This window comes from Podarcis melisellensis (assembly GCF_964234715.1).
Source record: "Podarcis melisellensis genome assembly, chromosome: 1".
In the NCBI taxonomy this organism is placed as follows: Eukaryota; Metazoa; Chordata; class Lepidosauria; order Squamata; family Lacertidae; genus Podarcis; species Podarcis melisellensis.
This window is the reverse complement of record NC_138528.1, coordinates 51,729,402-51,757,011: the sequence shown is the minus strand read 5'-3', so window position 1 is coordinate 51,757,011 and position 27,610 is coordinate 51,729,402. Positions and strand designations below refer to the sequence as shown.

The 27,610-nt window shown below is 44.4% G+C and overlaps 1 protein-coding gene across 2 annotated transcripts in view; it reads left to right on the top strand.

Annotated features, from left to right (window-relative positions):
- Nucleotides 1-21,967, top strand: part of CD82 (CD82 molecule) — a 64,889-nt gene extending 42,922 nt beyond the window's left edge. For both annotated transcript variants that reach the window (XM_081892106.1, XM_081892107.1), the window contains 7 exons: nt 3,136-3,208; nt 5,127-5,251; nt 6,665-6,739; nt 14,397-14,504; nt 17,419-17,607; nt 18,423-18,506; nt 19,858-21,967. In XM_081892106.1, coding sequence (XP_081748232.1) covers nt 3,136-3,208; nt 5,127-5,251; nt 6,665-6,739; nt 14,397-14,504; nt 17,419-17,607; nt 18,423-18,506; nt 19,858-19,935 — 732 coding nt within the window. In that variant the 3' untranslated portion in view covers nt 19,936-21,967. The remainder of the gene's footprint in view (nt 1-3,135; nt 3,209-5,126; nt 5,252-6,664; nt 6,740-14,396; nt 14,505-17,418; nt 17,608-18,422; nt 18,507-19,857) is intronic.
- The last annotated feature ends 5,643 nt before the right edge of the window (nt 21,968-27,610 follow it).

Genomic DNA, 27,610 nt, shown 5'->3' with positions numbered 1-27,610 from the left:
AACAAGGTTAGGCTATTCTCACATGTATAAAACTTGGTGCCTTTTGAAATAGGATGCCCACATGGTTCTGTTTTACCAGCGCTGGCAAAGCTCTCCCTTTGGGATAAGTTTTTTCCTAGGAGGAGCTTGCACTGCATGGAGATCTGCTCCACAGAAAACTATTCACTATGTAAACAGCTGCTACCTGGCAGTCATAATTCACTTGCCAGAGCTAAGATAGTACAAGAGGAAAAGCAAGACTGCTGCTGCAATGTCTTATTGGCAAAGAGAACTAAATTTTAAGTATGAGCAGGTTGGTTTTATCCCTAAGCTTCTCCCTGTGTTTACTATAGCAAGGGGAGTCCATTTTGCCAGTGGCACCTTGTCACTGTGAGCTAACTTTGCAGAGACTGCATCTTCTCCACAGCTCCCTTGGAGGCAGGTGAACTATATTGGCAGTTCTTTGAATGGAACCATCGCTTTTCCACTTTGTCTGGCTTTCTGTACTTTGTAGCAACAACATGGAGGCAGTGGGAGAAAATTCCGCATTTCTGCTGACAATGTTAATGATCCTTTCATGACTGATGCGAGGCCCTGACAGAATACAGTCTGCTTCACATAAGCGGGTATAATAAACATCCTGTGTACCAGATTATTCTCAAAACACTCTAAAGTTCTGGAGGAGGTTTTGAATTACTGGCCTCTAGCCAGCAAATAGGTCGGCATGCTGTGTACTGTTAGATTATTTTGTTCTTCAATGTTTACTATAGGAGCTATTTATATTCAAGTGTGCCATGGAAGTCTCACTTAATTGTTAAGTATAAAGTGTTCGGCATGCGCTTGTTTTCCTTTACTGCTGACCAGGTGGAAAGCAACCTGTAAGACACAGAAGTCCTGTCTGTGAAAGTTTCATTGTGTAATAAAAATATCTGGATGTTCTAGTTGCAGAGCAGGGGGGCGGGGGACCTTTTCCACTCCGTATTTCCTTCTGGGTAACCTTCTGGGACCCACATGCCAATGTTGCGCAGGGCCAGAGTCCAACCTGAGCAGAGCAACCAACGTAAATTTTATCTCTGTACTGCTGACTCGTTTCTCTCTGTCCTCCACCCAGGCAAGCAAGTGGTATTCCAGCCAGGCAAAAGTACTTCCAGCCAGGGCAGAAGCAGGGCTGGTAAGAGATGGGTTTGGAGATAGCAGAGTGGGAATATAGCCTGGCTAGCCAGCCAGTGTGGTGTAGTGGCTAGAGTTTGGGACTAGGATCTGAGAGACCAGCTTTCGAATCCTTACTCGGCCATGCAACTGAGTGACCTTGGGCCAGTCACTGCCTCTCAGGCTAGCCTTGAAGAAAAAGGTGGGCTATAAAGACAATAAATAAGAGTCTCAGGGGCCAAATAGAGGGTCTTCAAAGGGTGCATTTGCCCCCTGGGCCTGAGGTTTCCTACTCCTTGTTGTAGAACTTGGGGAAAGGCAAGTCCCTGCCCTGACCATTTGAATTCAGCCTTGGCAGAGGGGTCTGCAGAGATTTTCTAGACCTATCCTCCTTGCCCCAGGTTGGCTTTGTGATTTGCTAGATCAAATCTGCATTATGGCCCTCAGATTATTGTCCCATTCTCATCTGAGGATGAGGGCTGCCAGTTGGCTCCCACTGACGGAACGCTGTTGGACTGCGACGTGTTTGCAGCTCGCTTGCCAACTGATGGCTCTGTGCCTTAGGTTTTGCTGCCATATGACTGTTGCACGACTTGTGGCTTCACTTAATTCTGGTTTGTAGGCAAATTTTTAGCCTGTGTGTTTATCACAGGAGGATGCACAGCAGAACAGGCTTCCTGTTTCTCTATTAAAGTGTGATCATATGTAAAAAAAAAGAAAAAGGTCTGATACAAGCCGTTATTCAGCTGTTTCCTTGTATTCTTTCTGCTTATGCCAAGACACACTGGTCCTATTGTGCTCTTCGCTACAGGCATCCTAACAGGGGTCTTGGTGGCCTGTTAGCAGCAGAAATAGATGTTATAATACACCTTAACCTGAGTGGTATGGCAAGCTACCTTCCAATTATTCTGCCTTTTTAAAAGCAGCTGTCTCTGGCAAGTCGGACTGGGACCTACTGCTTCATACTTCATGTGGAGGCCTGCATGATTAAGTGCTCCTCTCCAACTGTGTTTTAGCCTAGCCTTCTCCCTGACATTTAGCTCTCTATGCGGAGTGATTTTAGTTTATTTTTTGGTATGGAAAAACATTCAATCTTGTCAGACCCCACAGTCAGTTTGAAGCAATAAACCTTAGGCAGGTTAACCACTTCAGTGGGAATGATGTCCAGGTTGCTAGCTTTCGAGCCATCCTTTTTTAGATAGCTTTTATGAATTTTATGAAATAAATAAAAACCATTGAAGCGGTGTTTTGAAGACTGCTTAGTTTAGCTCTTTTGTCTTTCTACTTTGCTTGACTTGTGATCACAAAGCAAAATAAAAACAAACAAACCAGGCTATATAATACCGATAACTTGCTTTTTGTTCTAAATTAACTGTAGCAAAGATGCTTGGTGCTTTGCTTTAAGTAGACCATTCTTTGTTCTAGGCAACTCATGCCTAACATATACACTATGAGCGAATCTGCTGTGTGCTGGCAGGACTCTTAACACTGTTTAGAAATGGGGGACTTAAAAAAACTGTTGTTTGATGCTGGGGGACCTGGCTACCCAGATGTTGGACTCCAATTCCTACCAGCCCCAGCCAGCATGACCAGTGGTGACAGATGATGAGCCCATCAACATCTGTAGAGCCACAGATTCTCCACCACTGCTTTAGTTTGATTGACAGCTTCACATAGCTCAAGGCTCCTGAATTACTTATATCTAGCTGGAACCTATATCTAAGTTGGAGGTAGATAATATTTCAGTAATGAATAGGAGGAAATACCCAGAAAAATAGAAGTGGGTAAAACTTGTTTGCTTAAACACTAGGGCCAGTTGGGATGGATTTTATCTTTGTACTTTGCTCATAGAAGCATCAATGCGACCCTTTCAGAAAAATATGTTTGTACTAGAGGGAACTTGTGCTATTGCATAAAGTGCTTTTGAAGATTCTTCTAGTGTAAAAGTAGCATAAGAAATACACCTTTTGTACAATCTTTTTTCAGTAACCAAAACTTGTTTTCCAGATCTTGGGTGCTGTGATCCTGGGCTTCGGAATATGGATTTTGGTTGACAAGAATAGCTTCATTTCAGTTTTGCGTAAGACTGCTTTTCTTATCTTTGCATTTGTTCCTTGGGTGTTTATCTGTCAAGAGAGAACACCATGTTGTGCTTACTAAATTATAAAGGGAAGCCCATCTGAACAGAAGCCCCCCTTCAGATCATAGTCCAAAGCAAAGGTGGCTTCCTGCTAGATTTAGAAGAGCTTTCTATTGCCAATCAGCCTTTTCTTTCTTTCTTGGAAGGCTATGTCAGGTCAGACAGAAAGCATTAGCCTTAAAGTTCTCCAAGGCTTGGTAACTTTGGTTCACCTCAGCAAAAGTCTAAGGGACGGATTTGGTAAAGGGGAACTGCCAAGCTAATGCATTTCCTTAAAAAAACAACAACTCCCTGTGCAGTTGTGCATGCTATTTCCACTTTCCATGTTCTTTATCTGGGTCAGTGCTGCAATGTTACTCACAAGGGAGAAATAACAAGAAAGGGCTATGCTGAAAAGTGTGTTTTAAACCAAGTCCCCCCCCCCTTTAAAACAAATGCTTGCAGCCATTTTTAGACTGCAGATTCAGTTGAGGCTTTGCCTTGTGACCTAGTTTTCTCCCTGTGGTCTAGAACCAAAACTAATAGCTGCATGAACTGTGCAGCTCAAAAGGAGTTTTGCCCACAAAGAGCCTATGGACGGATTTTCCTTGCCAAGGACTTGAAGTGTTCTGTATACGGGCTCCTTTCCTGCCCCAGTCCTGTTCCTTTCTTGCTTGTAATCTCACTGCATGTATGCAGTATTTTTTTCTGCTTCCTTCCTTGAGATCCCAGATGAAGCCCTTTCCCCTCCCTTTTCTCATTTCTTCCCCCCTTTTTATTTTTTTATTTTTGCTTTGGTAACCTTAACAAAGTCTGGGAAGGAACTTTACACAGCAGGGCATTCCAATCCATTGCCAGAGAGGCCTCCCCCCCCCCCTGTGCTTATCTGGCTTTTTTCCCAGAAACGAGGAAAAAGATGGCGCAAGAGGGAATATAAACTGTGAGCCTTTTGCCAACAAGGTTTGAGGAGCTTTCCTCCAAAATCCAAGACGTGCTGCAGGCTGTAGACTGAGCCCAGGCTGTGCCTTTCTGCTACAGTCTCTTTTTTCCAAGGCTTTGTCTCAGTGCCTATCTATACCAGCGTTCACCAAGGTGGAGCCCTCTAGATGTTTTTTGGACTACAGCTTCCAGTGTCCCTGGCCAGTGGCCACGCTGACTGGGGCTGATTGGAATTGGAATCCGGCAACATCTGAAGGGCACACCATTGACAACCCCTGCCCTGTACATTTGGAAAGGCAGCCAGGTTGGGTCCATCAAATGAGTTAGTTGCCACTGCCCCATGTGAGAAGTTTTGCATAACCATCAGTGGAAGTGTCTTGTGATCCCACAGTAAGATGCAACATTCAAACTCTCTCACACCCCACCCAGTAAGCTAATATTAACGCCACCAGCACTACTGTTTGGCAAGGAAACAGTTCCCTTTCCTTACCTTTTTAAGGGTGTTTGCTGAACTGGGTTAGAGGGGGATAACTGGGGTTTGGTGGCTGCATATTAGAAGATGTGCATCCTTCAAAGGCCAATTCTACCTTGCAACTTAGCAGTTGTCTCAGAGGAACCTTTTGGGAGCAGCTAACTAGACTCTGGGAGTAGAGTGAACGGAGACAGGATAAAGTCTTCTTTTGTGCTCCTCTTGCTTGCCTAGTCATCACTTCCTATTATGCAGCCTTCTCTCCTTCATCGCCCCACTTCACTTCTCTGACTGCCTATTTGTGGATCCCTCCATCACAAGCAACCTTCACATGGCCTTTGATTATCTAGGCCTGAAGTTCTTAGCTCTCTGAAGCGCATGTGGCTCTGAGCAGTCTTGTTTTTCTGGAGCTAACCAATGTTAAAAGAATCCTCCTTCACTTTGTGTCCTTTTCTCTTCTGGTTTCCACAGAGACCTCATCGTCGTCGCTGAAGATTGGGGCATACATTCTCATTGGAGTCGGTGCCGTGACCATGTTGATGGGGTTCCTGGGCTGCATTGGAGCAGTCAATGAGATCCGCTGTCTCTTGGGTCTGGTGAGTGAAAAGAGATAAATGCTACTTTAAGTGACTTGCTGGTACTGCCTGAGGGCTGCAGTTGAACTAGAGACCAAGGCATGCAGGAATATCGACTACAGTTGATAGAGAAGTACAGTACTTCGGAATTCTAAGCGAGACATTCCTGGCTTCACAGAAAACTGAGGCATCTAGAGAAGGGCCTCCAAAGTTAAGCAGGTGGCAACTTTAGTCTCTTTGCCTGTCCTGTCCTGTCCCTTTCCCAGGGAAAACACACCTGATGCCTGTTATGTTTCTTTGATGTCCATGCAAAGCCCTTTTCAGACAAGGAATAGTGATTGCTAGCTCCTTCATTTGATTATCATGTTGCTATTTTGTTGGATAAGGTGGTGGTTTCTTTTAAAAATAAATCAGTAACCTATAATTAATCTAAATAAGGACATATGCAGATAGAATGATATAGGGTTGCTAATAGGTAAAAAATAGGTGTGACCAGGTTTTTGAATATTGGTGTGTGTGTGTGTGTGTGTGTGTGAGAGAGAGAGAGAGAGAGAGATGCATGGATGTGAAATAATTTGTGTGTATACATATGTGTGTATAAATATTATGTATTACCCCAGGTTTCAGTTTGCACTTGCCATTATGGGAGCTTTTCTCCCCTGTAGGTGAGGAAAATTATGGGTGGGATTTACCCAAGAAGGCTTGTCAGTGGAAGCTCTGTGCAAGGACTTCCGCTGTGCAGTGGGCTTCCCCCCTTCTCCTACTGTGATTCTGCCCCCCTCCCATGCCCCTCAGTTGGCTCTGGAAGTGGGGGACGGGAGAGCAGCATTTCTATTACAGAAATGAAGTTTCTGTAATAGTGTATTGTTGAATTCTACCATTTATTTTTGATTCTGATATGTATCATGAAATCCAAGTGTTACATGAGATCTTTCTGAATCTTCTGGGATGCCGTGAGCCCCAAAAGTTGTCTCGACATCTGTTGTCCTTTGTATGCTGTACTCAGCCTGGCAGCTGAACTGCCTTCCTTTTTTGCATCGTGAAAAGTGATACTCCTGTATATCGGGCAAAGCTTTTGAGCTATGCGACAATGAGTACCAGGCAGGTAGGGGGAGACTCTTGAACTGCTTCCAACTTGGGCAACTACCTTGTGTACACCCGGGCCAAGTTCTTGTTGGAACACCTGGAAGGAGCCAATTTATGAGCTTATTGCACTTGAAGAGTAGGCAAAAATGGGGGGAAATGCTTTTATTGGCTGTGTTGCATGGGAAATATCCTTATGCACTCCTAAAAAGAAAACGGGCTATCTCAAAAACCATTCTTCTTAGGCCCGACTCTGTTCCATAGGCTGTTGAAGAGTTTTTCCTGAGTTTGCTGTCTATAGTAATGGCCATGCCAAACACCAAGTGATGTTGTGCTATTTCTTTTTTTCAGTACTTCACCTGCCTGTTGTTGATCCTCATAGCCCAGATAGCGGCTGGCGTGCTCATCTACCTCCAGCGGGATAGAGTAAGTGACTCCTTTCCTCTCCACCTGCTTTCTTCCATGGTAACTGTGATTTTGTACCCTGTGCTTTCACCATCTGCTCCTGGTTTCTGATGCAGAACTTAGATTTGCCATTCCTTTCTGGGAAAATGCTTAAATCTAGCTCTTGCAGATTTAAGAGCTAGTCCTTGGGCAAATGCCCCTGAGGTCACATTTCCTTTCAAAATATTTCTCTTGATTGTTGTGTTCCCACACATACAATATCATGAGGTTGAGCTAAACAAAACATATGCCTGGATAGCTTAGTTGGTTAGAGCACAGTGCTGATAACGCCAAAATTGCAGGTTTCATCCCCATATGGGACAGCTTAATGTTCCTGCATTGCAGTGGGTTGGACTGGATTTCTCTGCAATTCTATGATTCTATGTACAAAAGCAGGTGGTTTATGCCAAATGAACACAGAAGGCCGAATAAAATGCTTCCCTAGTGGACTTCTGCTAGCGCCATGGACTTCACCTTTCTTCCTCCCTGGGGAACTGGAGGAGAGGAAGGCAAATTCCAAGTGTGCAAGTCAGCACTGGATACAACACATAGCATTTACTCTATATTTCAGGGGTATAGGATGGTTTGTGTTGAATTTGCTTTTTGCTGTTAACATAATTAGGTTAGTGAAGAGTCTAGATAATAAATTAATTGCTCAAAGGTCAACTCCTAAAACTGGGGTGCATTCTACTTTGGGGGATTTTTTTAGAAGGCTGGGAAATTCTAAACCCTTATTCCCTGCTGACACATTATACCATGAAGACTTGGTGCTCAGGCCTCCTGCCTCAGAAGTGGTGGCACAATTTTTTAGAATCTGGGTGAGAACCAATGTAAATAAAACTGGCATGATTTAATTTGGGGGTAGAGGAGCTCTGATCCTGTGCTGGTAATTGAATACAAACTCCCCATCTGCTCCAGACAGAATGGCCAATGGTCAGAGTTTATGATAGTTCTAATCCAGCAACATCTGGAGGGCCACAAGTTCCTGGGCCATAGCCTAGTTAAAAATGAAACAGCAGCTGGGAGAAAGTTACTCTAACCACTTCCCCGCTTGAGTGCTTCCTCTTAGGTGCATGTGTTCCAACTGTGTCTATAAACCTGGAACAGTCCCTATTTGCCATCTGTCATGCACTCCTTGTTTCGTTGCTATTTTAGTGTCCTAGAGCTACCACAGGTGGCCTCCAAAAACTAAATTCTTATCTATTTCGTGTTTTTAATCCTGTGAACCGCCCTGTGATCTTCTGATTATAGGAATGGTAAAAAAATTAATAAATAACTGTAATAAAATTCTGAAGGGTAGGGTTGTCCAGACATGGCATTTTTTATTTCATTCTGGCATGTGGATAGACTGCCACTTCACACCTCAGCTGTGTTTATTTCTGAGCTGTATTTTGAGACAAAGATGTAATTCTAGTATATAGTTTACCAAAAGGACCAGCACTGTTTTAGCTTTGGAACCAATGCAGAATAGGCCAATACTGATTATATGAATGCAGCATGTGGACTAGAACTTTTCTGGGTGGTGGTGTGTGTGAAAGAGAAAGTGGGCTCTTTGCCATCCTTGGTATGAGAATTGGGACATTTCCTTTGTATAGTGTGGGTCTGAAGCAGGGTGGTAAAAATTATGTAAAATTTGGCTTTACATAATTGCCAAATTGACATGCTTGAGCCCCTTCCTCCAGTTAGTGTCAAACCGGATGGAGTAAAGCCTTTTCTGTTTGTATGGAATTTTTTAAAATGTCTCTTCTGTGACCTTTTAATGATCTCCTGCAGTGGTTGAACCTGTTCTGTGCTTTTAACTGGCTGTTTTACATTGTAAAATAGGCAGTTAAAACTGCAGAACAAGCTCAACAACAATATTCAGGATCTCGTCTCCTGCAACCTCTTTCACTTCAGCTGAGGTTGCTGTTGCGCTAAGAGAAAAAGTCTGCAAGAGATCTTTTCCCTGATGCCAAAGAAAAAGACCCCTGGCTAGGTATAATGTATAAAGATCGCAATGGCCACCTCCTTCCTTCTTCAGGCATGTTATTCCATGAAGCTCCAGCAATTTTTTCCACAGAACTCTTCTGCTGTTACCAGTCTTTGATTGAGGGTTTTTTTGTTCCCTCAAAGTCTGGTTTTCTGAGATATTTTTCTCCCTTTGATGCTGTAGATGTTTTGGGTTTGGCTTGTCATATTTTCCTCCACATTATAAAGATGGAGGCCTCTGTGTGGAGAAGTTGCTTGCAGGGTTGCTCTAGCAACGGAGGTTGGTCCCAAAGCCCCATTTTCCCCCTGCTTCATAATGGTGGGGAGGCATCTTTGGAAACATCACAGAACTCTTCTTGGCAGGAAGAGTCTGGCACACCAGTCTCCTCTCCCCTCATGTTGTTTGATAAAGGTGGGCCTACTTCCAGCTAGAATCTGGCTGCCAGGAGGCAAAGCCGGCAGGCCTCCATCTTCTCCCGCTCTCATCCAGTGGTCTGAGCCACAATGTTGCTGAGTGTTTCATTTTGTGCAAAGGAGAACTTTCTCTTGGTTAAATTTTAGCTTTCATATGTGTCCTGGGGCCATGAAACTACCAGGGCAATTTTGCAGGTGGGATTCAGTTGCATAACAGCAAATTCAGGTTTTGCAGTTGAAAGTGGATTTGGAGCTCTTGTGCAACAAGCGCTCTTTCTCTCGTCAGACTTTTTCCCGGAAGGAAAGTGGCAAGAAAATGCTCTGGCAAGTGTTGGGGAGGATAATTGCTTGAAGCAAGGTCTTATGGGCTCAATAAACAGGTTATCTGGAAGTAAACCAGGCCTACCCAGTACACACTGCTCCTGTCAGGAATTCCTGTTGCACTTGGGTCCTTCTTCCAGGCTTCTCATAGGCATCTGGTTAGTCACAGTGTGATATGAGAAGATTGAACAACATGGGCCTTTTGTCTCATCCAGCAAGGATGCTCTCATGATCTCACTTTCAGTCCAGATGATGCTGGACTTCAGTTCCTATTAGCTCCAGCAAACATGAGCCATGGCCAGGGGTGATGGGAGTTGGAGTACAGCAATGTCTGAGGACGCCATGTTGGCTACCCAATAATCTGAGGCAGATTATAGGGGCAAGAAGGACAGAACTTGGTGTACCACATGGTCTGCACATCTTATGTTGGCCCACTGTCCTCAGGTGCATTGGAGGATGCTGTCTCACCACCTGTGTTGAAGTACGACTCTCTGTCCATACAACTGGCTTCTGACAATGGAATGGAGACAGGGTGCCATCTTTGCCTCAGGTAGCAAAATGTCTTAGGCCAGCCCTGCCTTTGCCTTGCCTCTTCTCAAAGATACTTTCCCCTCAACTCTCATTTACTTTGGGCCAAGCAAGGCATGATATTAAAATGCATGTCTGCATTTAATGTGCACTATATGGAAATTATTGGGAGCCCACTCAGGCAGAAACGGGGGGTGGAAGAGCCTCTGTTTCTGGAATTTGACTTGCAGTCAGTGAGGTAGTACTAAATGGAAACTTTTGACCTCTCTTGCTTTTCCATGGTATGTATGCAAACTCTCATCAAGGGGAAATTGTGAAACATTTCATTGTTCCTGTCTGATCTCATAACTGGGGCTGCCAGACAGTAACCCAGACGCCTGTACCATACATAGCTCGGGATGTGAGCTTGTGCTTCACCTACTTGACACTTGCTGGGCTCGTGCCTCAGGAGTCCTTCCCAATGATTCAGTGACACAAACGGGCCAAAGAAAAGCTGGCTGACTTCTTCTTCCAAAACCTCCAGCTGTTGGCAGTACCCTGTAGAAACTCTGTACTAGAAGGAAGGGCTTGCTCTCGGTTGCTGTCCCTTCCTGTATATTCTTGACCGAGATCACCCTCCTGTGACAAGCAGGTACCCTTTTTTAGGGTTAGAATATACACCGTTAGCATGACTGTGTTCTTTGTGCCATTGGACCAGTCAGGTGTTCCTGCTCTGCTCTCAAGATTAGTTTTGTGCTTTCCTCCCCTTTTTGGTTTCTGTTCCCTCGCGTCTCCTTTCTTTGCTCCACATCCCACACAGATCTACACTTGTGACCCTTCACTCTTTCAAAGCTGTCCTCTGAATGGTATCCTGCTGAGGGTGACACACACAAAACCCTGAGATGTCATGCACATTTCTTGCTGTGACATCTTGTCCCAGTGGAAATTGCAAATATGCAGATGGAGGGAAGAGGGGAACCTGTGGTCATGAAGCTCAGTGATGCAACACACCAAGCCATTGTTCAGGTGGAGTGTCCTTGTGTTTTGTTAGGTGGCTGTGGATTCATTTTTTTAACAGATTAAGTGTGGGCTCAACATGCTAATAATCTGATTTAATATCCAGGCTATTTTTAACAAGAGATGAATGTTGTTTTCTTTTTTTAAATAAATGTTTTATACTGTATCACACACAGAAGCAACTAGTGCAAAAGATATGCTTGGTGTGTGTGTGTGTGTGTGTGTGTGACTGTGTTATTTGGGGGAATTGGGGGGAAGACATTGAATTCCTTTGTGGCCTGTTCTTCTTTGGAGAGGAAGTCATGTCATCTACTTCAGTGTTTCCCAACCTTGGGCCTCCAGCCGTTTTTGAACTACAATTCCCATCATCCCTGACCACTGGTCTTGCTAGCTAAGGATGATGGGAGTTGTAGTCCAAAAACAGCTGGAGGCCCAAGGTTGGGAAATGCTGATCTACTTAACCAGGAATGACTTTTGGAGAGGGGATGCGGAGCTACAGACTGTAGTTGCATGACAAGGAAAAGGCACAGTACACATACATGTACATTGAACTAATCCATGCATTTCTAATCTCATTCACACATGACACTAAAAACTGATTCTGGGGCTAAGGTCTGGTGAGTCCACACCTAGGCAAAGGGTACAGTGCATCATGCCCACATCATTTGGGTGGAAAAGCATCACTTGCCACCGACAATCTTGAAACTCGGACCTTTTCGGTTTTCCACATTTTGAGTCTGTAGCGTGTAAAAGCAGCCTTCTCTTTTTAACACAGCAGAGGGGAGGGACAACGAAAACCCACAGGCTCCTTGCCTTCGTGCCATCTATGACTGAGGACAAAGGCAGCCAGGACCAATTGCATTAGCGGCAGGAACCAGGTCAAGTTGCTTTGCTGCTCATCCTTCCTTTCCTCCCTGGGAGGAGTTGGGGCGAGAGGCAGGGAGCTTGGCCATGCAAACTGAGTAACAGAGGGCCAGACGTCAGCTGGGAGTGATTGTATGATTCTCTTCCATCTGACTGCATGGCCAGGAGGAATATATGAGCAGATGCAGCCTCCTTCGGAGCGGCTTTGCTCGGAGGCAGTCTGTATGCAGCCACCACTGAGAACAGCCTTGCTCGGTTGTATGTCTGAGGAGAGTGCGAGCTTCATTGGGGCTGAGCGGGGCTGCCATATGGAGATCTATTTGACTGGCTGCCCTGTGGAAATTTGACCTAGTTCTGAAAGCCCATTACAAATGCTTCAAGTGCCAGCTTTGTCCCCAGCGTGACACTCTCGAGCTTGTGCAGTCGAGTGCTGGGTACTTTGTGCTTGCAGAATTCGGAAGAGGAGCTTTATTTAAAAGAGCTTGACAGGGACAGGCTGGCAGTGTGGTTAAGCGCAGTAACTAGGCCATCCCGCTTAAGTGAGCTCATGAACTGGTGTAAGCTGCAGTCAGAGAGATCTCCCGCTTTACTGGCCTAGACAGGCACAGTAATCAGATCGGGGGGGGGGGGGAGAAACCTGTGACCCAGTTGCATTGCCATCAGAGGGAATTTGCTTCATTTGCAGATCTGGAGGTTCATTAATACACCTATTGATCATCTGTCTGTCTGTCTATCTGTCTGTCTATCTATCATCTATCTATCTATCTATCTATCTATCTATCTATCTATCATCTATCTACTTTTATTGACTTATAGAAATGTGTACAAACTTACACAAAACCATACAAACAACAACAAAACCATACACAGAGCATATTCAATGTAAAAACAAAATAAAGAGATGCAGTTACATATGGCCGCAATTTATATAGCCCAACCGCAATGAGGAGTGAGTCATGGGAGGGGTACGTCTATGACTCTCCCTATTTATATAATACAAACATGGGTACCAGTGTGCATCAAAACTGTCTCATTTGGCTTTGCTCCAGACTACACATTTTTGTCTGACCATGTGTTCAGATAAAGCAATGTTCCATATATTAGTAAATCATGCCTCCCACATAGGAAGTTTTGATGATTTCTTGTATCGGGCTATTGCCAGTTTGGCTGACAATAGTAACATAAGCATTAGGCTTTCTTAAGTTGCAGGAAAATTGACATTGTTCTCTAAAGAAAGAGGGGCTATGGAGGCAAATGCTGTTAAATAGCAGCTCTCATTGAAAAAAACCAGCTTCAGAATGGCTGAATCTCCTCACAATTCCACCACTAATACACTAATTTTGAGTTAACATCCTCTGGGAGGATCCTGACCTGAACTGGTCTCCTATAGCTATGATACTTATGGCATAAGTATCATCAAGGGTGGTGAGCCCTGGGAGTGGGGGGATGAGAGGTGGAGTTCAGAAAATGAGAGTTGAGCAGAAGATGTTCAAGATGTTTTCAAGCTGAGGCAGCCAACTGACCACTCTCTCTACAGAGCCTTCCCTCAGGAAAGGAGGGGGGAGGGGGAGGATGTTTGTAGGTGCTTGACCCAGTGTGGTGCCCACCCATCCCTTCAGAAAATGATGATTTGTCTGAAGAGGAGATGATCTAGGGACTTAGCCAGTCCATCCAGAAGCCATACATCCTTGCTTCTTATGAAGCTCCGGACTCTGTACAGTGGTACCTCGGGTTACATACGCTTCAGGTTACAGACTCTGCTAACCCAGAAATAGTACCTCGGGTTAAGAACTTTGCTTCAGGATGAGAACAGAAATCGCGGGGTAGCGCTGGGAGGCCCCATTACCTCGGGTTACAGCCGCTTCAGGTTTCCTTTTTTTTTTTTTTTGTTACAAACCGCAAAAACCCGGAAGTACTGGAACAGGTTACTTCCAGGTTTCGGCGGTTGCACATGCGCAGAAGCACAAATCACAACCCGTGCGTGCGCAGACGCGGGTTGCGAATGTGCATCCCACATGGTTCACGTTCGCAACCCGAGCCTCATATGTATATATATATATATATATATCCTCACTACATGTTTAGACAGGTTGCAGTTTTATAAATTGGTTGTGCCTTTTAGTTGAACCTAATACTATATGCTGGGCATGGGTGGTGCTGTGGTCTAAACCACTGAGCCTCTCGGGCTTGCCGATCGGAAGGTCAGCAGTTCAAATCCATACGACTGGGTGAGCTCCCATTGCTCTGCCCCAGCTCCTGCCAACCTAGCAGTTCGAAAGCACACCAGTGCGAGTAGATAAATAGGTACCACTGTGGTAGGAACGGCATTTCCATGTGCTATGGCTTCCGTCATGGTGTGCCGTTGCGCCAGAAGCGGTTTAGTCATGCTGGCCATGTGACCCAGAAAGCTGTCTGTGGACAAACGCCAGCTCTCTCAGCCTGAAAGCGAGATGAGCGCCGCAACATGGGCTAAATGACTTTTTGAAATCTGTCAGACAAAGAGTGAGTGATCAATACTTAACCCCCCTCTTTTTTTTTTATTAACCAGCTCAGGAAAGAACTGGATATGATTGCTGGCAACCTCATTCAGAATTACAATCCCTATGACGACAAGAATAGGACCCTTGAGAATGCGTGGGACTATGTCCAGTTGCAGGTGAGTGGTCATGCAAGAGTTGATCAGACAAGGGGGAAAGGCTGGCTAATACTCAGTACGCAAGCAAGAGCCACTTCACTCAGGAGTTATTTTACATGGGCTTGGGGGGGGATGAGGGAGAGAAAGGTGTTTGCACGGAACACGAAACCATGGTTTATTTTATAATTTTTCTAGAAAAAGATGTGCAGGAACTCACCAAGAACGCCTCCCTCGTTCTCTTATAATGGCAATGGCGCCCACCTGAGAGGTGCCGGAACTGAGTTCTGGCGAGTTTAGGCTGAAAAAAAGCCCTGATTTTAACCGTGGTTTGTTCAACAAATCAAGTGTTGCCTCACACAATGAACAAGCAAGCTTTGGCTTTGCTTTGGACCACATGCCACTGAGCCCCAGAAACTTGTGATTGCATGAAGCTATGACTATTGAATTTGTGACTGCCATGGTTTGCATCCTCATAATGACTCGCTTTGAGCCACTTTGGGTTTGCAAACGATGGCAGCAATCTGCACCCCTCTCAGCTCAGTGGTGGTCCTATGCCTCCAGCTGACTGGCGTGTGTTGTCCCCAGATCAATATTAAGTGACACACCTGTGAAGCAGGTGTGTGTGTGTGTGTGTTGCTGAAGCCAGAACTTTCCTGGTATGTGATTTAATTCCATGGGATATTTCTAGATGCAGTGGAGGTACAAGTGTGTGTGTTATTTTAAAGCAAATCCTTTCAGGAATCTTGAAACTCTTTTCTTTTGTCAATTATTATATAAATAGCTAAACCTCTTGCTTTGGGGACAAGAAGGCCGAAACCCTTCTGACTTCCATCTGGTGTGTGCCTGTGTGTGTTTCTTGGCAAACGCTTTGCATACATCAGGCTTGCACAACTCGGGACTTGCCAGGCTGAATTTGGCTCGCCAGCCATGCAGTGTAAGATCTGCCAGATGTTTGGTACCTCTCTGTGTGCTTTCAGGCCCTGGCAGGCAGAACACAATGCGTGGCTGGTGGGAAACAGCAAAAAAGAAAAACAGGATGCGTTTGGGTTATCATACTTGGCTAGTGAGCAGCAGTTGGCAGACCTGGTAGGTCACAAGTTGTGCCAGCCTGGCTTGGAGCATTGTGGCAGACAGGTCAGTAGGCTAAAGTTCTTAAGGCTTTATATAAGCATTGCATTGGAACAAACGGTTAGGTTCACATAGAGGTTGCCTCCTTTCTGCTCACCCTTCAGCCTTCACTCTTGTGTGTGTGTTCTGGGTAAGTGCTTCCATGCTCATTGAGCTACAAGTGAGCCTTCGGTCTCTTATACAAAGAATGGAGCAAGAATATGAAAAACTGAGTAAAAGTTTTTGAACTTGTGGCTCTCTTTTTTTAAATCTAGGTGCTCAGTAATATACTGGCTCTGAAACTTCATGCACATAGTCATAATAACAAACAGCTCAACTGTTTTCCATGTTGTGCGCGCGCGCACACACACACTGTATTTTTTGCTCTATAAGACTCACTTTTTCCCTCCTAAAAAGTAAGGGGAGATGTTTGTGAGTCTTGTGGAGTGAATTCAGGCTGCACAGCTATCCCAGAAGCCAGAACAGCAAGAGGGATTGCTGCTTTCACTGCACAGAGATCCCTCTTGCTGTTCTGGCTTCTGAGATTCAGAATATTTTTTTTCTTGTTTTCCTAGGTGCGTCCTGTGGTCTGGTGCGTCTTACAGAGTGAAAAATACGGTGTATATATACACTTACACACACACACACCCTTACCCTCCACTGCAACTAAACATTCAGAGCCCCATTTGGCTCTGCAGATTTAAGTCCCAGCTCAGACATAGACATAGGCAACAAATCATGTCTTGGCCATTGTGAATGGGCTTTGCTCCCTGGGCTTTCTTTTCCCCAAGGATACTAGGATTTGTTTCCTTGCTCGGGCAAACCATTGGTTGCACCAGAAATGTCTTTCTCTTGCTGCTGCTGCCCCACAATAAATCTGGCTGAATCAAGACCTCCAATCAAATATTTGGGGCAGATGGGCTCAGATATTTATCTTGAGACTAATCTGACCTTTAAAGGCCAAAGGTTCTCCACCCTGCTAATAGGCTGTGGGCTAAGACAGCCTTCCCCAAGCACGCTGGCCAGGGCTGAGAGGAGTTGCAGTCCAACACATTTGGAGGGTTGGGGAAAGCTGAACTAAGATTGGTCTGTCTGATAGTAGTTTGCTTTTAATATCTTCCTCCCCCTTCTCCACAGCTGGTCTTGTTTAATTTGTTGGTGGTGAGGAGAGAGTAGGTGACAAGCGCCATCTTCTGGTGACTTGCTGTCTTAACACTTGGCATTCTGGTTTGAGGTGGCATGTACGAATGGAGCTGAGCTATTGTCTTATCTTTAAATTACTAGCACTCTGAAAATTCAGAACTCTGGGTTGGATCCAGAGGCGCGAGAGCAGAATTAATTCTGGGACTGCAATGTTCTATGAACTGATGTGCGAGAGGTTGCGGAAGACAATGTGGGTTTATTAAGCTTGTGTCTGTTTCTCATTTTTACAATCTTAAATTCATTAAATTAAATTTCTGCAGCAATTTGCAATATTTTTTAAAAAATCCTCATGAAAATTCTTCAGTATTTTAGTGTGCTTTTCTCCTTTTGTTCCGGACCAATGCACACATTTTTGCAAGCAGTTTCTCCTAATATACTACATTTACGTATATGTTATTTTTACCAATATATTCCTTTTTATGTGTACTGTTTCCTATATGCATTTATGTAAACATTGTTCGGCTGGAGAACCACATAACAAAATGCAGTGTGAATTTTGAAGGTGGCTGTGTTTTGGTTCTCAGATTGTTTTTGAGTTTGAATTTGATAGATTTGGCTTCCGTGTGGACGGAATCGAATTTCTCCCCTACCTTTAAGATACAGTGATTTCTTTCTTCAATGGCAGCTGTCTTGCTGTGGCTGGGCTGCACCGGAAAATTGGAAAAACAACACTTTCCTCCAGGACGGAAACCAGACATCCTACCCTTGCTCTTGCGGCAATGACTCGACCAACTCCCTCCCAGAAACAGGCTTCTGCTCTTTGGGTACTGTTTCCAACACCACAACGGTTGAGGACTGGCCTGTTAGAAAGCAGGTGAGTGTGTCTGACAATGGACAATCTTAATCCCATTGCAGGAGGTTGTATAAGGGCAGGTGTAGCTAAGCCTCATTTTAGGGGCCTGATCTGCCAACTCAAGCAATTTTTTCCTGGCCACCCAACACCCAACCAATTTGGTGGCAGCACCAGAAAGGGGAAAAAAAGAAATAGTTTTTTTTAAGTAGGTGCAACACTGGAATGGGCAGAGCATGGTGCCCAGTTGAAGAGGCAGTTGCAAACTGCTGCCTCCCCTGTTGTCAGGTTGATCATTTGAGTGGAGAGCATGCAGATCAGCTGAGGAAGGGAGGGGTGTGTGTGCCTCTGTATGTTTTCATGCGGGTGTCCAGGGTGGCCACACCCAGGTTTGGCCAGTCCAACCCCTGGCATGAGGCTTCCAGCGGATTTATCAAAGGTGAATCTGGCCCTTGGCCAAGAAAGTGTATCTACCCCTGTATGAGAGTTTTCCTGACCTTAAAGAAAGATAGTAAGCTGGAAGATGTCAACAAAGTGCAGGCTGTGCCGTTTCGCAATACTAAGATATTGCTGTTTTCTCTATGGACCTAATTTAACACAATGTCTGGGACAGAATCTAGAAATCACTCCCCCAAAGGAAAAATACCTCTTCCTGAGACACTGAAGAGTTGCCACCAATCAAAGTAGATAATATGAAGATGGGTGGACAATGGTATAAAGCCTTTTCCCATCTGAACAAACCCCACCTTGCTAATAAGTGGGGAGGGGAAGTGAGGATCCTTTTGCATGGCGTTAAATGCTTGGCAAGTCATATTTCTTCTCCTTTGGTTTACCCCCAGGGCTGTAGGGAAGGTGTGCAGAATTGGCTACAGGAGAATCTTGGCATCATTCTTGGAGTCTGTGCAGGGGTTGCTGTCATTGAGGTAAGATTCCTCCCCCCGACACACACACACGTGCGCGCACACACACTGTTTTATAGAATGCATCCTGGACAGATGGATCTTGTGCTTAGAAGCAAGGGACACAAGGTGTGTGAGCTCCACACACCAACATTCCTCATCTGGCCCCATCATTACAGTGATATGCATTTGTGGTGGCTTCTGAGTTGTAGGTGCTTCACCATCTCAGAGCAGCGTAAGTGTGTGCAGAGTCTGGACTGTAATGTGGCATTGTCTCATGCTGACAACTCCTTTCCCATTTCTTACCCAAAACGCTTGTGGAAGTTAACACTTTTAAGATTGCGTTGCTTTCTCTGCCTTTGTTTTCTCTCATACAGGGGTCTTGCCAAAACAGCCAGCACTGCAATTAGATGTAAAAAAATCTAGCCTTGCCTAATTAATAGAGTCTGCTGTCAGGGACTGTGCTGAGGAGGGCTGCACTGAGGAGGAATGGTGGGAGCCTCCCTCTCCCCCTGCTCCTGAATCTTCCCAGGAGCAGGAGGACAGTATAGATTTGGAACAGTGGTTTGCAGAGGGACGTAGTTCAGAAGGCAGAAGCTGGGAAATACTGGATGGGGAACAGCTAGGAGAAGCACTGAGAAGGAGAGAGTGAACAGATTCACAGTCTCTGGACAGCATTCCTCCACCACCCTCCCCAAAGTCGAGAAGAGCTCAGAAAGTGGCAGAACAGAAAGCTCAGAGGGTGCAAGCTCAGATTACAAAACGTAGAAGTGACGTAGATTAATAGGGACAGAAGGGGGTGGGCTCCTTAATTGGGAGCACCGCCATTATTAGTAGATGTGTTCTTTGTTCTCTTACTGTGATTATTAAAATTTGTAACCTATAAGAAGACTCCTTTTCCTTTGTTCTGCTTATCTACTGCCATGGGGGAGAAAACTGATTCCCTGAAGCCTGACATCTGCTACTTATGAACTGAACCTGCAATGCTAAGAGGCTTTCTTGCCCAGTTTCACTTTATTGCAGTGCTCAGCTTAACAATAAAAGCGGTTTTTTTTAATGAATAAAGAGCGGAGGGACTACCGATTATTTTTATCTTATTCATTAAATGAATAGCTTGTCTTTCCTCCTGAAAGTGGGCTGAGGCAACAAACAAAAGATAAAACAATGTCTGGTGTGGTGCAGTGATTGCAGTATTGGACTGGTCTGTAGATGACCAGGGTTGAAATCCCCACTCAGCCCTGAAACTCCTCTGGCCAGCAGCTGCCTCTTTCAGCCAAACCTACCTCACAGGGCGGAGAAATGGGAATTAGAACCCTAGGGTGCTTGCAACCTACTGTCTCTTTGACCAGCTTCATTTTTTGCTTACTCTTTGTAGCTCCTGGGGATGATTCTCTCGATCTGCCTCTGCAAGAACATACACACTGAAGACTACACCAAAGTGCCCAAGTACTGAGACTGCTGGCCTCAAGAGCTGTCCCGGAGCTAACGGGGCATTTCCTCCCTCGTACCCAGACTGTCTTCATCACTTACCATTCCTCCTGTGGCATCCAGCATTGCTATGGATCTATTAGGCTGCACCGCGGCTATGAATTCTCTGAGGGATCAGGGGCTTGGGCAGCCCCTCCTGTCTCTTGACTGTTCTTCTACGAAGCTGGCCATTTTAAAGTCTTCCTCCGCTCGTGTGATGCCCTGCACCTTTACCGCCAGCAGCACGCTAGACAGCCTCCTCTTTGTTTTTATCCACTTCTGCCCCGTTGTGACTAAGCGTAAAATGCTCCTTTTTCTTTTGCAGCTGTCTGCTACCATTGCTTTGTGTATTAATTTCCACTAGGAAGAACACTTGGGGGCTTTAGTTGTTGTCGGTGGTTTTGGGGGTCTCTCCTAAAGAAATACATGCAGTGGAAAGGATAATCCTTTCTCTAACCTGACACCCTGGCCTTCCTTAAACTCGCTTCCTCAGATCTGTTGAATTGTGTCTCTTGAATAGTTTTGCATAGTTCTGCTATAGTCCCGTCCCCCAAGAAATGTTCCCTTCTCACTTACTGCACCATCTTCAGTGACTTCAATCTGATGGAGGAGTGGCCCAGGCCCAGGCTTATGATGTCACCAGCTAGTAGTTACAGGGGTGTTGACTTGGGAGATTGGATTTTTGTACAAAACAAAACAAACCTTATCTTCTCTGCCACACTCTTCCTCCTTTCTGAATCTGGTTAGCTTGGAGGCACTTTAGAGACCACACCCTATAGCATACGTGAGTCCGCGCAGGCTCACTGGAATATGTTCTTTGGTTGCCAACTTTTTTTAGAGGCGATGCGTAATAATGTGTTGTGGTAAAAGAATATCTAGGATTGATGGCTTTTTCATACCAGTGATGGCAGGGGAGCATTTGCTCTGACCCTTAGCTTATGTAGCGACTCCTTCCTGTTAAACAGAGGTTTGGGTGCCATCTTTAATTCAAAGACTCATTGTAGCAGGAAGCCTCTGTCTCGGTGTTTCACTAGGAAATATGTTTTGCACCCAACAGCCATGCTAGATTCTGCTCCAGGACTGAGAGCAGGGAGGGCAATGCAATCCCATGAGGGGAATCCCTTGCTTTGGGGACAGCAAAACTCCGGTAAGGCCTGTGGAAAAAAGAGGGGCAGGTGGTAGTCTCATCCAGATTAAGTGATTGCTTCTGAGCCACATGGCACTCACTGACTGTTGCATGGAAGGCTTCCATTTTAGCACTAAGATGGCACTTAATGTAAACTTTCAAATTTGGACAAAGGGTTTTCTCTCTTTTTTTTCATATGCTGAGAGTTCTTAATCTCCTTGAATGCACAGGCCAGCAGGGCGCATCCTAGCACAACACGGGAAGACTTGTGGAGGGGCGAGTCTACAAGAAGGCATGAATGATTGCCCTGTGTGGAGATTTTTTAACAGGCTTGAGGTGGTCTAAAGTACAAGTCCCAAACCTGAGAAGAGCCTCGCATATCTCCATGCACCCCAGAAAACATTTGCTCCTAGTTCTTAAATAATGACTGGTGGTGACAAATCCAAGAAAAAGCTATTAATAATTTGTTTTGAGGGTAGAGTTGAGTGCAGGAAGAGCACCATCAAGGAATCTGCCTGCCCCATGTTGAGTCCCTTCCTCATTTAAAAGCAAACAAAGCTTGCAAAAGGGATTTCCCTGGGAGTGATTGTTTTTGCTCTTCTCACCTCCAGCCTGGTCTTTCCTTTTCCTTTTTCCTTTTTTTTTGGAATTGATTGTAAAGCTAGGTTTTATATTCACCTCTTGTGCTTCGATTGATAAGCCGCTTCGATTGATAAGCTGTTTATGCTATGGTTCTTCTCTCGGATTCAGCGCCGAGCGGAAGGAAAGCTGAGCCCCTTCTGGATTTCTCCTTTTGTTTTTAGAAACCTCTTCCAAATGGAAGAAATGCATGTACAGATTTAAACAAGTAATGGGTGGGTATTTCAGTAATAAAAAGATTTGCTTAAAAAAAGGTGTCTTGTCTTTGTGTAAAATACTATTGAAGTGGCCTTAAATATGTTTAGGGTGCTAAGAGAAGAACGGGGATCTGTATTGTAGAATAGCGAGTGTCAACATTGCTTATGCTGATTAGTTTTCATTTCACAAACAGAACTCGTGAGTGTTTGTGTGTAGTTCATATACCGTGGTACCTCAGGTTACATACGCTTCAGGTTACAGACTCCACTAACTCAGAAATAGTGCTTCAGGTTAAGAACTTTGCTTCAGGATGAGAATAGAAATCGTGCTCTGGCGGCACAGTGGCAGCAGGAGGCCCCATTAGCTAAAATGGTGCTTCAGGTTAAGAACAGTTTCAGGTTAAGAACGGACCTCTGGAAAGAATTAAGTCCTCTACCCAAGGTACCACTGTGTTAAGTAAATTTTTGAACAACGGGCTTGATAGGAATTGCAGAACGCTAATAATTCAAACGGCACAAGACATAAGATTGCATTTGATAATGGTGGAAATGCTTGCTACCAAAATCCTTGGATAATAAGCATGAGCAGTCTGGTCACCTTACTCCTACGTAACTGTCAACCAGTAATCTTTACCATGTGTTTAATAATACCATTTCCTATCCACTAGGGGGTGCTGGTGCTGTATGAAAATATAGTAATGTATAAGACAGCAGCCCTTCCTCAATTGTCTTGTTCTCGGCATGGAATTTGTTCACTTAGATGCATGTTAACTTGTGTTTAGTTTAGACTATCCTAGTTCAGACTATCAATTGGTGTACTTTCTCTGCCCTTTCCTAAGAATTGCTGGTGTTCTTTACACACTCCCCACTGAATTCTTAAGTGCCGCAGGCACTTATTTAGTAAATAAGCCTTTCTAGGAGTTAAGAGTCCAGAAATGGGATATTTCCTGCTCCTGAGGTACAGCTTCTGTACTGTAATTGTTCTTGGACAGCAGAGGAGGGCGCTAGACCTTATAGCTAATACCTGAACAGTGTCAGTTTAGACAAAGAGGGTAAACACCGAAACTGAATATGGAAAAGTGTAAGATTTTAATGGTGCATAACGGTGCGCGACAAAGGAGTTGAGATGTCCTCTTAAGTAAACCCAATTTTGTGTGTGACTAGATGACACTGTTTGAAAGTTGTAGTCTGTGATTAGCTAATGCTATAGATCCATGTTAGGACAAACATGGATGATTAAGGGCTTATGCATGTCCTCTTTCTCCTCCTTTTTTTAATTACTAGGAGGGGGCATAGCAATAGGCAAAAATAGTTGAGAACCTCATTCCCTCCGCACTTCACCATTTCTCCTACAGCAAGTTTGCTCTTGAAGGGTTAAAAAAAAATTGGAGAACTGACATTCACATTTTAGTGGTTTGCTTCTTAAGGACATGACAACAAAAAATTCTAAAGTTGCTTCCACAGTGGCTATTACTTTGGAAATCACCATTCACCATTCTCTCACCTTTTGAAGTCTCCGTCCAAATCTCCATAAAATTCTGTGTTGTCTTTCTTCTCTTTCCACCCCTAGGACCTTATTGCTGGTTACTTTCTCCCCTGTTTAAATGCAATTGCAATACCAGCCTGTGTAGTGTGGAGGGCAAAACACTATGGAGGGCTACTGTGTCTTTTATTAGAACCTTCCTGTTTGTCTAATCCTGTGTGTGCTTTTATTTAGCAAAGGTAGATCATTACTAAAGAAATGCCCCCTAATAACTCATTTCCTATTGCAGGCTTTAATTAACAGTCAACTCATTAACTTTTCTTTGTTTGTTGTGAAACTGTTACTTTGCGATTGAAAAAGATTGAGAGGAAACAGGAAAGCGTGGGCCATCAGCAATTTGGGGGGACAGACGTTGTAAGGGGTAAATATAAAAAAGAAGTGTAATATATTGTCAAACATGCAGCCTTGATCCTCAGTGAAGACAAATAAGCCCTGGCTGCACTCAACAGTTTCCTATCTATGATCTGAGATGGGCTGAAGTGCATTTGACAAATGTTCTGCGCATAAAACACACACAAATCCCAGGGTGGTGGTCTCGTTTGAACACAGAGCAGATAACGTTCTCATTCCTCAGGACGGATGCATTCCCTCACATTTTGAAATTGGCATGATAAATGGTTCTTTAATGGCCTGAGTCATTATGGAAGCGCATTGTGATTTCAGATTCCTGATTTATTTCAGAGCAAGCCTAATCGTGTAGAATAAATGCATCCAGATGATTGAGTGGGTTCAGCTTTGGTCACAGTGTCTACAGATGACATAATATCCCATTATGGCTCCAGAGTCAGGAGGAGGAGGAAGAGGGCTATGTTGCGCACGCCATAAAATTCAGGGTGGTTTGAAGAAAAAGCAGGAGACTTTTTTCCCTAGGATTTTTGGTATGATCATTTTAAAAACAAAAGGTGTTTATTGCCTTGGCTCCGCTGCCTCGGTGTGACTATATTGGCCATGGCCTTGTTCTGTAATGTAGTGTCTCCAGCCAAAGTGGGTTGTTGAATTTCAGCCTGGGTGGGATCATCCCTCCAGAAACCTTTTTTCTCTTCCCTCCCCTCTGCATTTACTAAAGTCTGGATGTAAATGGGCTAAAGTTGCCTTGCTTTGTGCCTGCAATCGTTTTAGCATGAAGGCCAAGTACGGTCTTTATAAAGAGCAAGGACTATCAGCTATCCTGCGCAGAAGCCACAGCCTATTCCCCCAGAAGGTCTGGCCAACATCTTCTAGATTAGTGTGAGCCAAAGTTCCCATGTGATGGTTTGGCAGTTGTGGATGAGCTTTCTGGTCTTGCAAGGGTGGTGTGTGTGCTCGTTTGCATCTTTCAACAAACAGTACATGATTGCTTTTTTAAAAAAGGTGGGGAAGGCATGCAACTCCCAGGGAAATGTAGGAAAAGTTAAAAGGAAAGCTGTCTTAGACCAAGTCAGACAGCTGGTGTATCTAACTCAGTATTGTCTCTTGACACCCTAAAATATAAAACAAAAGCACAATTAATAAAAGAAGAGGCAATTAAAAATACACAGGTAAAACAAACAAATGAAAACCAACATCAGGTACCTGACAGTGAAGTATTTATCACAGTGAGTCAATGGTCTGCCTAAACAAGAAGCCTTTCATTTGTTTTGAAATTATAAAGACCCAACTTCATTCCATATTTTCAAGTTAAAACCAAGGAAGGAGCAACCATGTCTCTTCATGGATGTTGCCGGATTCCAACTCCCATCAGCCCTAACTACTAGCCTTGGTAGCTGGGGCTGATGGGACTTGCAGTTCCCCTAAACTAGGCTGAGCCTATGTGTTTAATGTGCAGGATTACACTCTTATCCGCACTGATTTTCATCCAGATTCTGACAAATGGGTGTTTGCTTAGGGGGCAGAGAGCCAATAACCACAGAGTCTGTATGGCTATATATCAGCAGGAAATAAGTGTTTCCAATTTCCCAGCTCTTTAAAAATATTCCCCTAAGCAACGTATGCCTCAGTTTTAGGAGTTGCACTTTGAACAATTAATTTGTTAGCCAGACACTTGGATGGTTAACAAGGAGTGACTATTCAAAAGTAAATCTAACTTGACTCCTCATACCCTTGTAACATTCAGTAAATGTGTGTCCCTATTTTCTAGGGACAGTCCCAGATTTACAATAGCCATCCCAGTTTCTGATTTGATCCTGAAATGTCCCGCTTTCCCTTAGGACGTCCCCATTTTCATTGGAGAAATGTTGGAGGGTATGGTGGGACGTCCCTATTTTCATCAGAGAAATGTTGGAGGTATATCTTTGCTAGCCACCTCAGAAAACAGACCTCAGGATGCATGGTAATAGCAGTAAGCCTTCCATTGTTGTAGAGGACATGACATTGCCAGATACTCCCAGAAGCTGTGCCAGTGATATTCAGAAGAAAAGGTTTCTTAACGGACACAATCACTAAATAAAACCATCATGTTTAGAGGCAGTATACTCTGGACAGCAAGAAGCGCACCAGGTGACTTTGGGCCAATCACAGACTCTCAGCTTAATTCACCTCACAAGATTGTTGTGAAGATAAATAGGAAGGTGAGAGGATCTTGTATGCTGCCTTGAGCTCCTTGGATCAATTAAATACATGCAATTTAATTCTAGAAACTTGGAGAGGGGTCTTGCCTTCATGGAGGTATCTGGCTAGATCTGCATTGGCTCCCAGCATGCTTCTGAGCACAATTCAAAGTGTTGGTGCTGACCTTCAAAGCCCTAAACAGCCTGGGCCCAGTATAACTGAAGGAGCGTCTCCACCCCCATTGTTCTGCCCGGACACTGAGGTCCTCCTCCGAGGGCCTTCTGGTGGTTCCCTCCCTGCGAGAAGTGAAGGTACAGGGAACCCGACAGAGGGCCTTCTTGGTAGTGGTGCCCTTCAGATGTCAAAGAACTAAACAACTATTTGGCTTTTAGAAGACATCTGAAGGCAGCCCTGTCTAGGGAAGTTTTTAATCTTTGATGTTTTATCATGTTTTTAATAGTCTGTTGGGAGCTGCCCAGAGTGGCTGGGGAAACCCAGCCAGATGGGTGGGGTATAAATAATAAATTATTATTATATAGCCATCACTGGAAGAGGTATACTAGGTTAGGTGAACTCTTGGTGTAATCTAGCCCACAGCTCTTCCTATTATCTAACATACATTATTGTAGTGGTCCGAAGCCCTCTGAGTGAAGAGGCTTAGGTTACCACAGTGTTTGACATTAGTTCAGTTCACATGCTTAGCATGAATGATTAAATTTGTGCACACAAAGAGGAGATTTTGGCCACTTTGCTTCTCCTGGGTCATTTTGCTGCCATGCTTCACTGAGCTAAGCCATGATTTGGCTTAGCATGTTTAGATGCAGGCATGTGGTCTAGCTCTCTCCAGATAAGCCACAACAGTTGTTCTATGGTTTACAGCTTGAGGTTTGTCTGGAAGAGCTAAACCATGAACCCAGGTTTGGATGACTCCCTAAGCCAAACCATGGTTTAGTTCAGCAAAGCACAGCAGCAAAAAGAGCAGGGTGGGGCCAAGCGGCTGCCATCTTGGAACGGCAGGTTTGTTCATTGGTGCTAAGCCATGGTTTATCTTAGCATTGTGTGTGGACAATGGAGAATTGCCCCCTATTTAAGCATTAGGATGGAAATGAATCAAAATATTTCCTGTCCAGACCACATTGGAGACCAGATGCACTTAATTCTGTGAACCGCCCTGAGACCTCTGAGTATAGGGCGGTATATAAATTCAATAAATTATAAATAATAATAAAATAGTTAATTTGTGCCTGGAATGTTTTTTGTGTGTGTTTCTGCTGCTCTTGTGTAAAATGTCTCGTGGCATTTTATTGTTGCCCATTCCCATCAAAAGTGGAAAGTTTGACAATTAAGTCTTTGGGTAGTCAGTGCTTTGTTGAAGTTTAAGACTTCCAGAAGTCCCAGAAAGAAGATGACATTTCCAAAACTCTTTCAGGAAGTTGCTTTGAGAGAAGAGAGGCTCAGCTCTGGACATTGTCCATTCTATCCTGATTCCTCAGGTCCTTGGATTGTGCTGCACTGCTTTTTTCCCATTGCAGAGTGCTTTCAGAGACTTATTTGAGTGGCATGGGAGGTGGGGCATTTCCTTGCTGCTCATCAAGAGGCAACCTAATCTCCATCTGGAACTCCAGCCAGC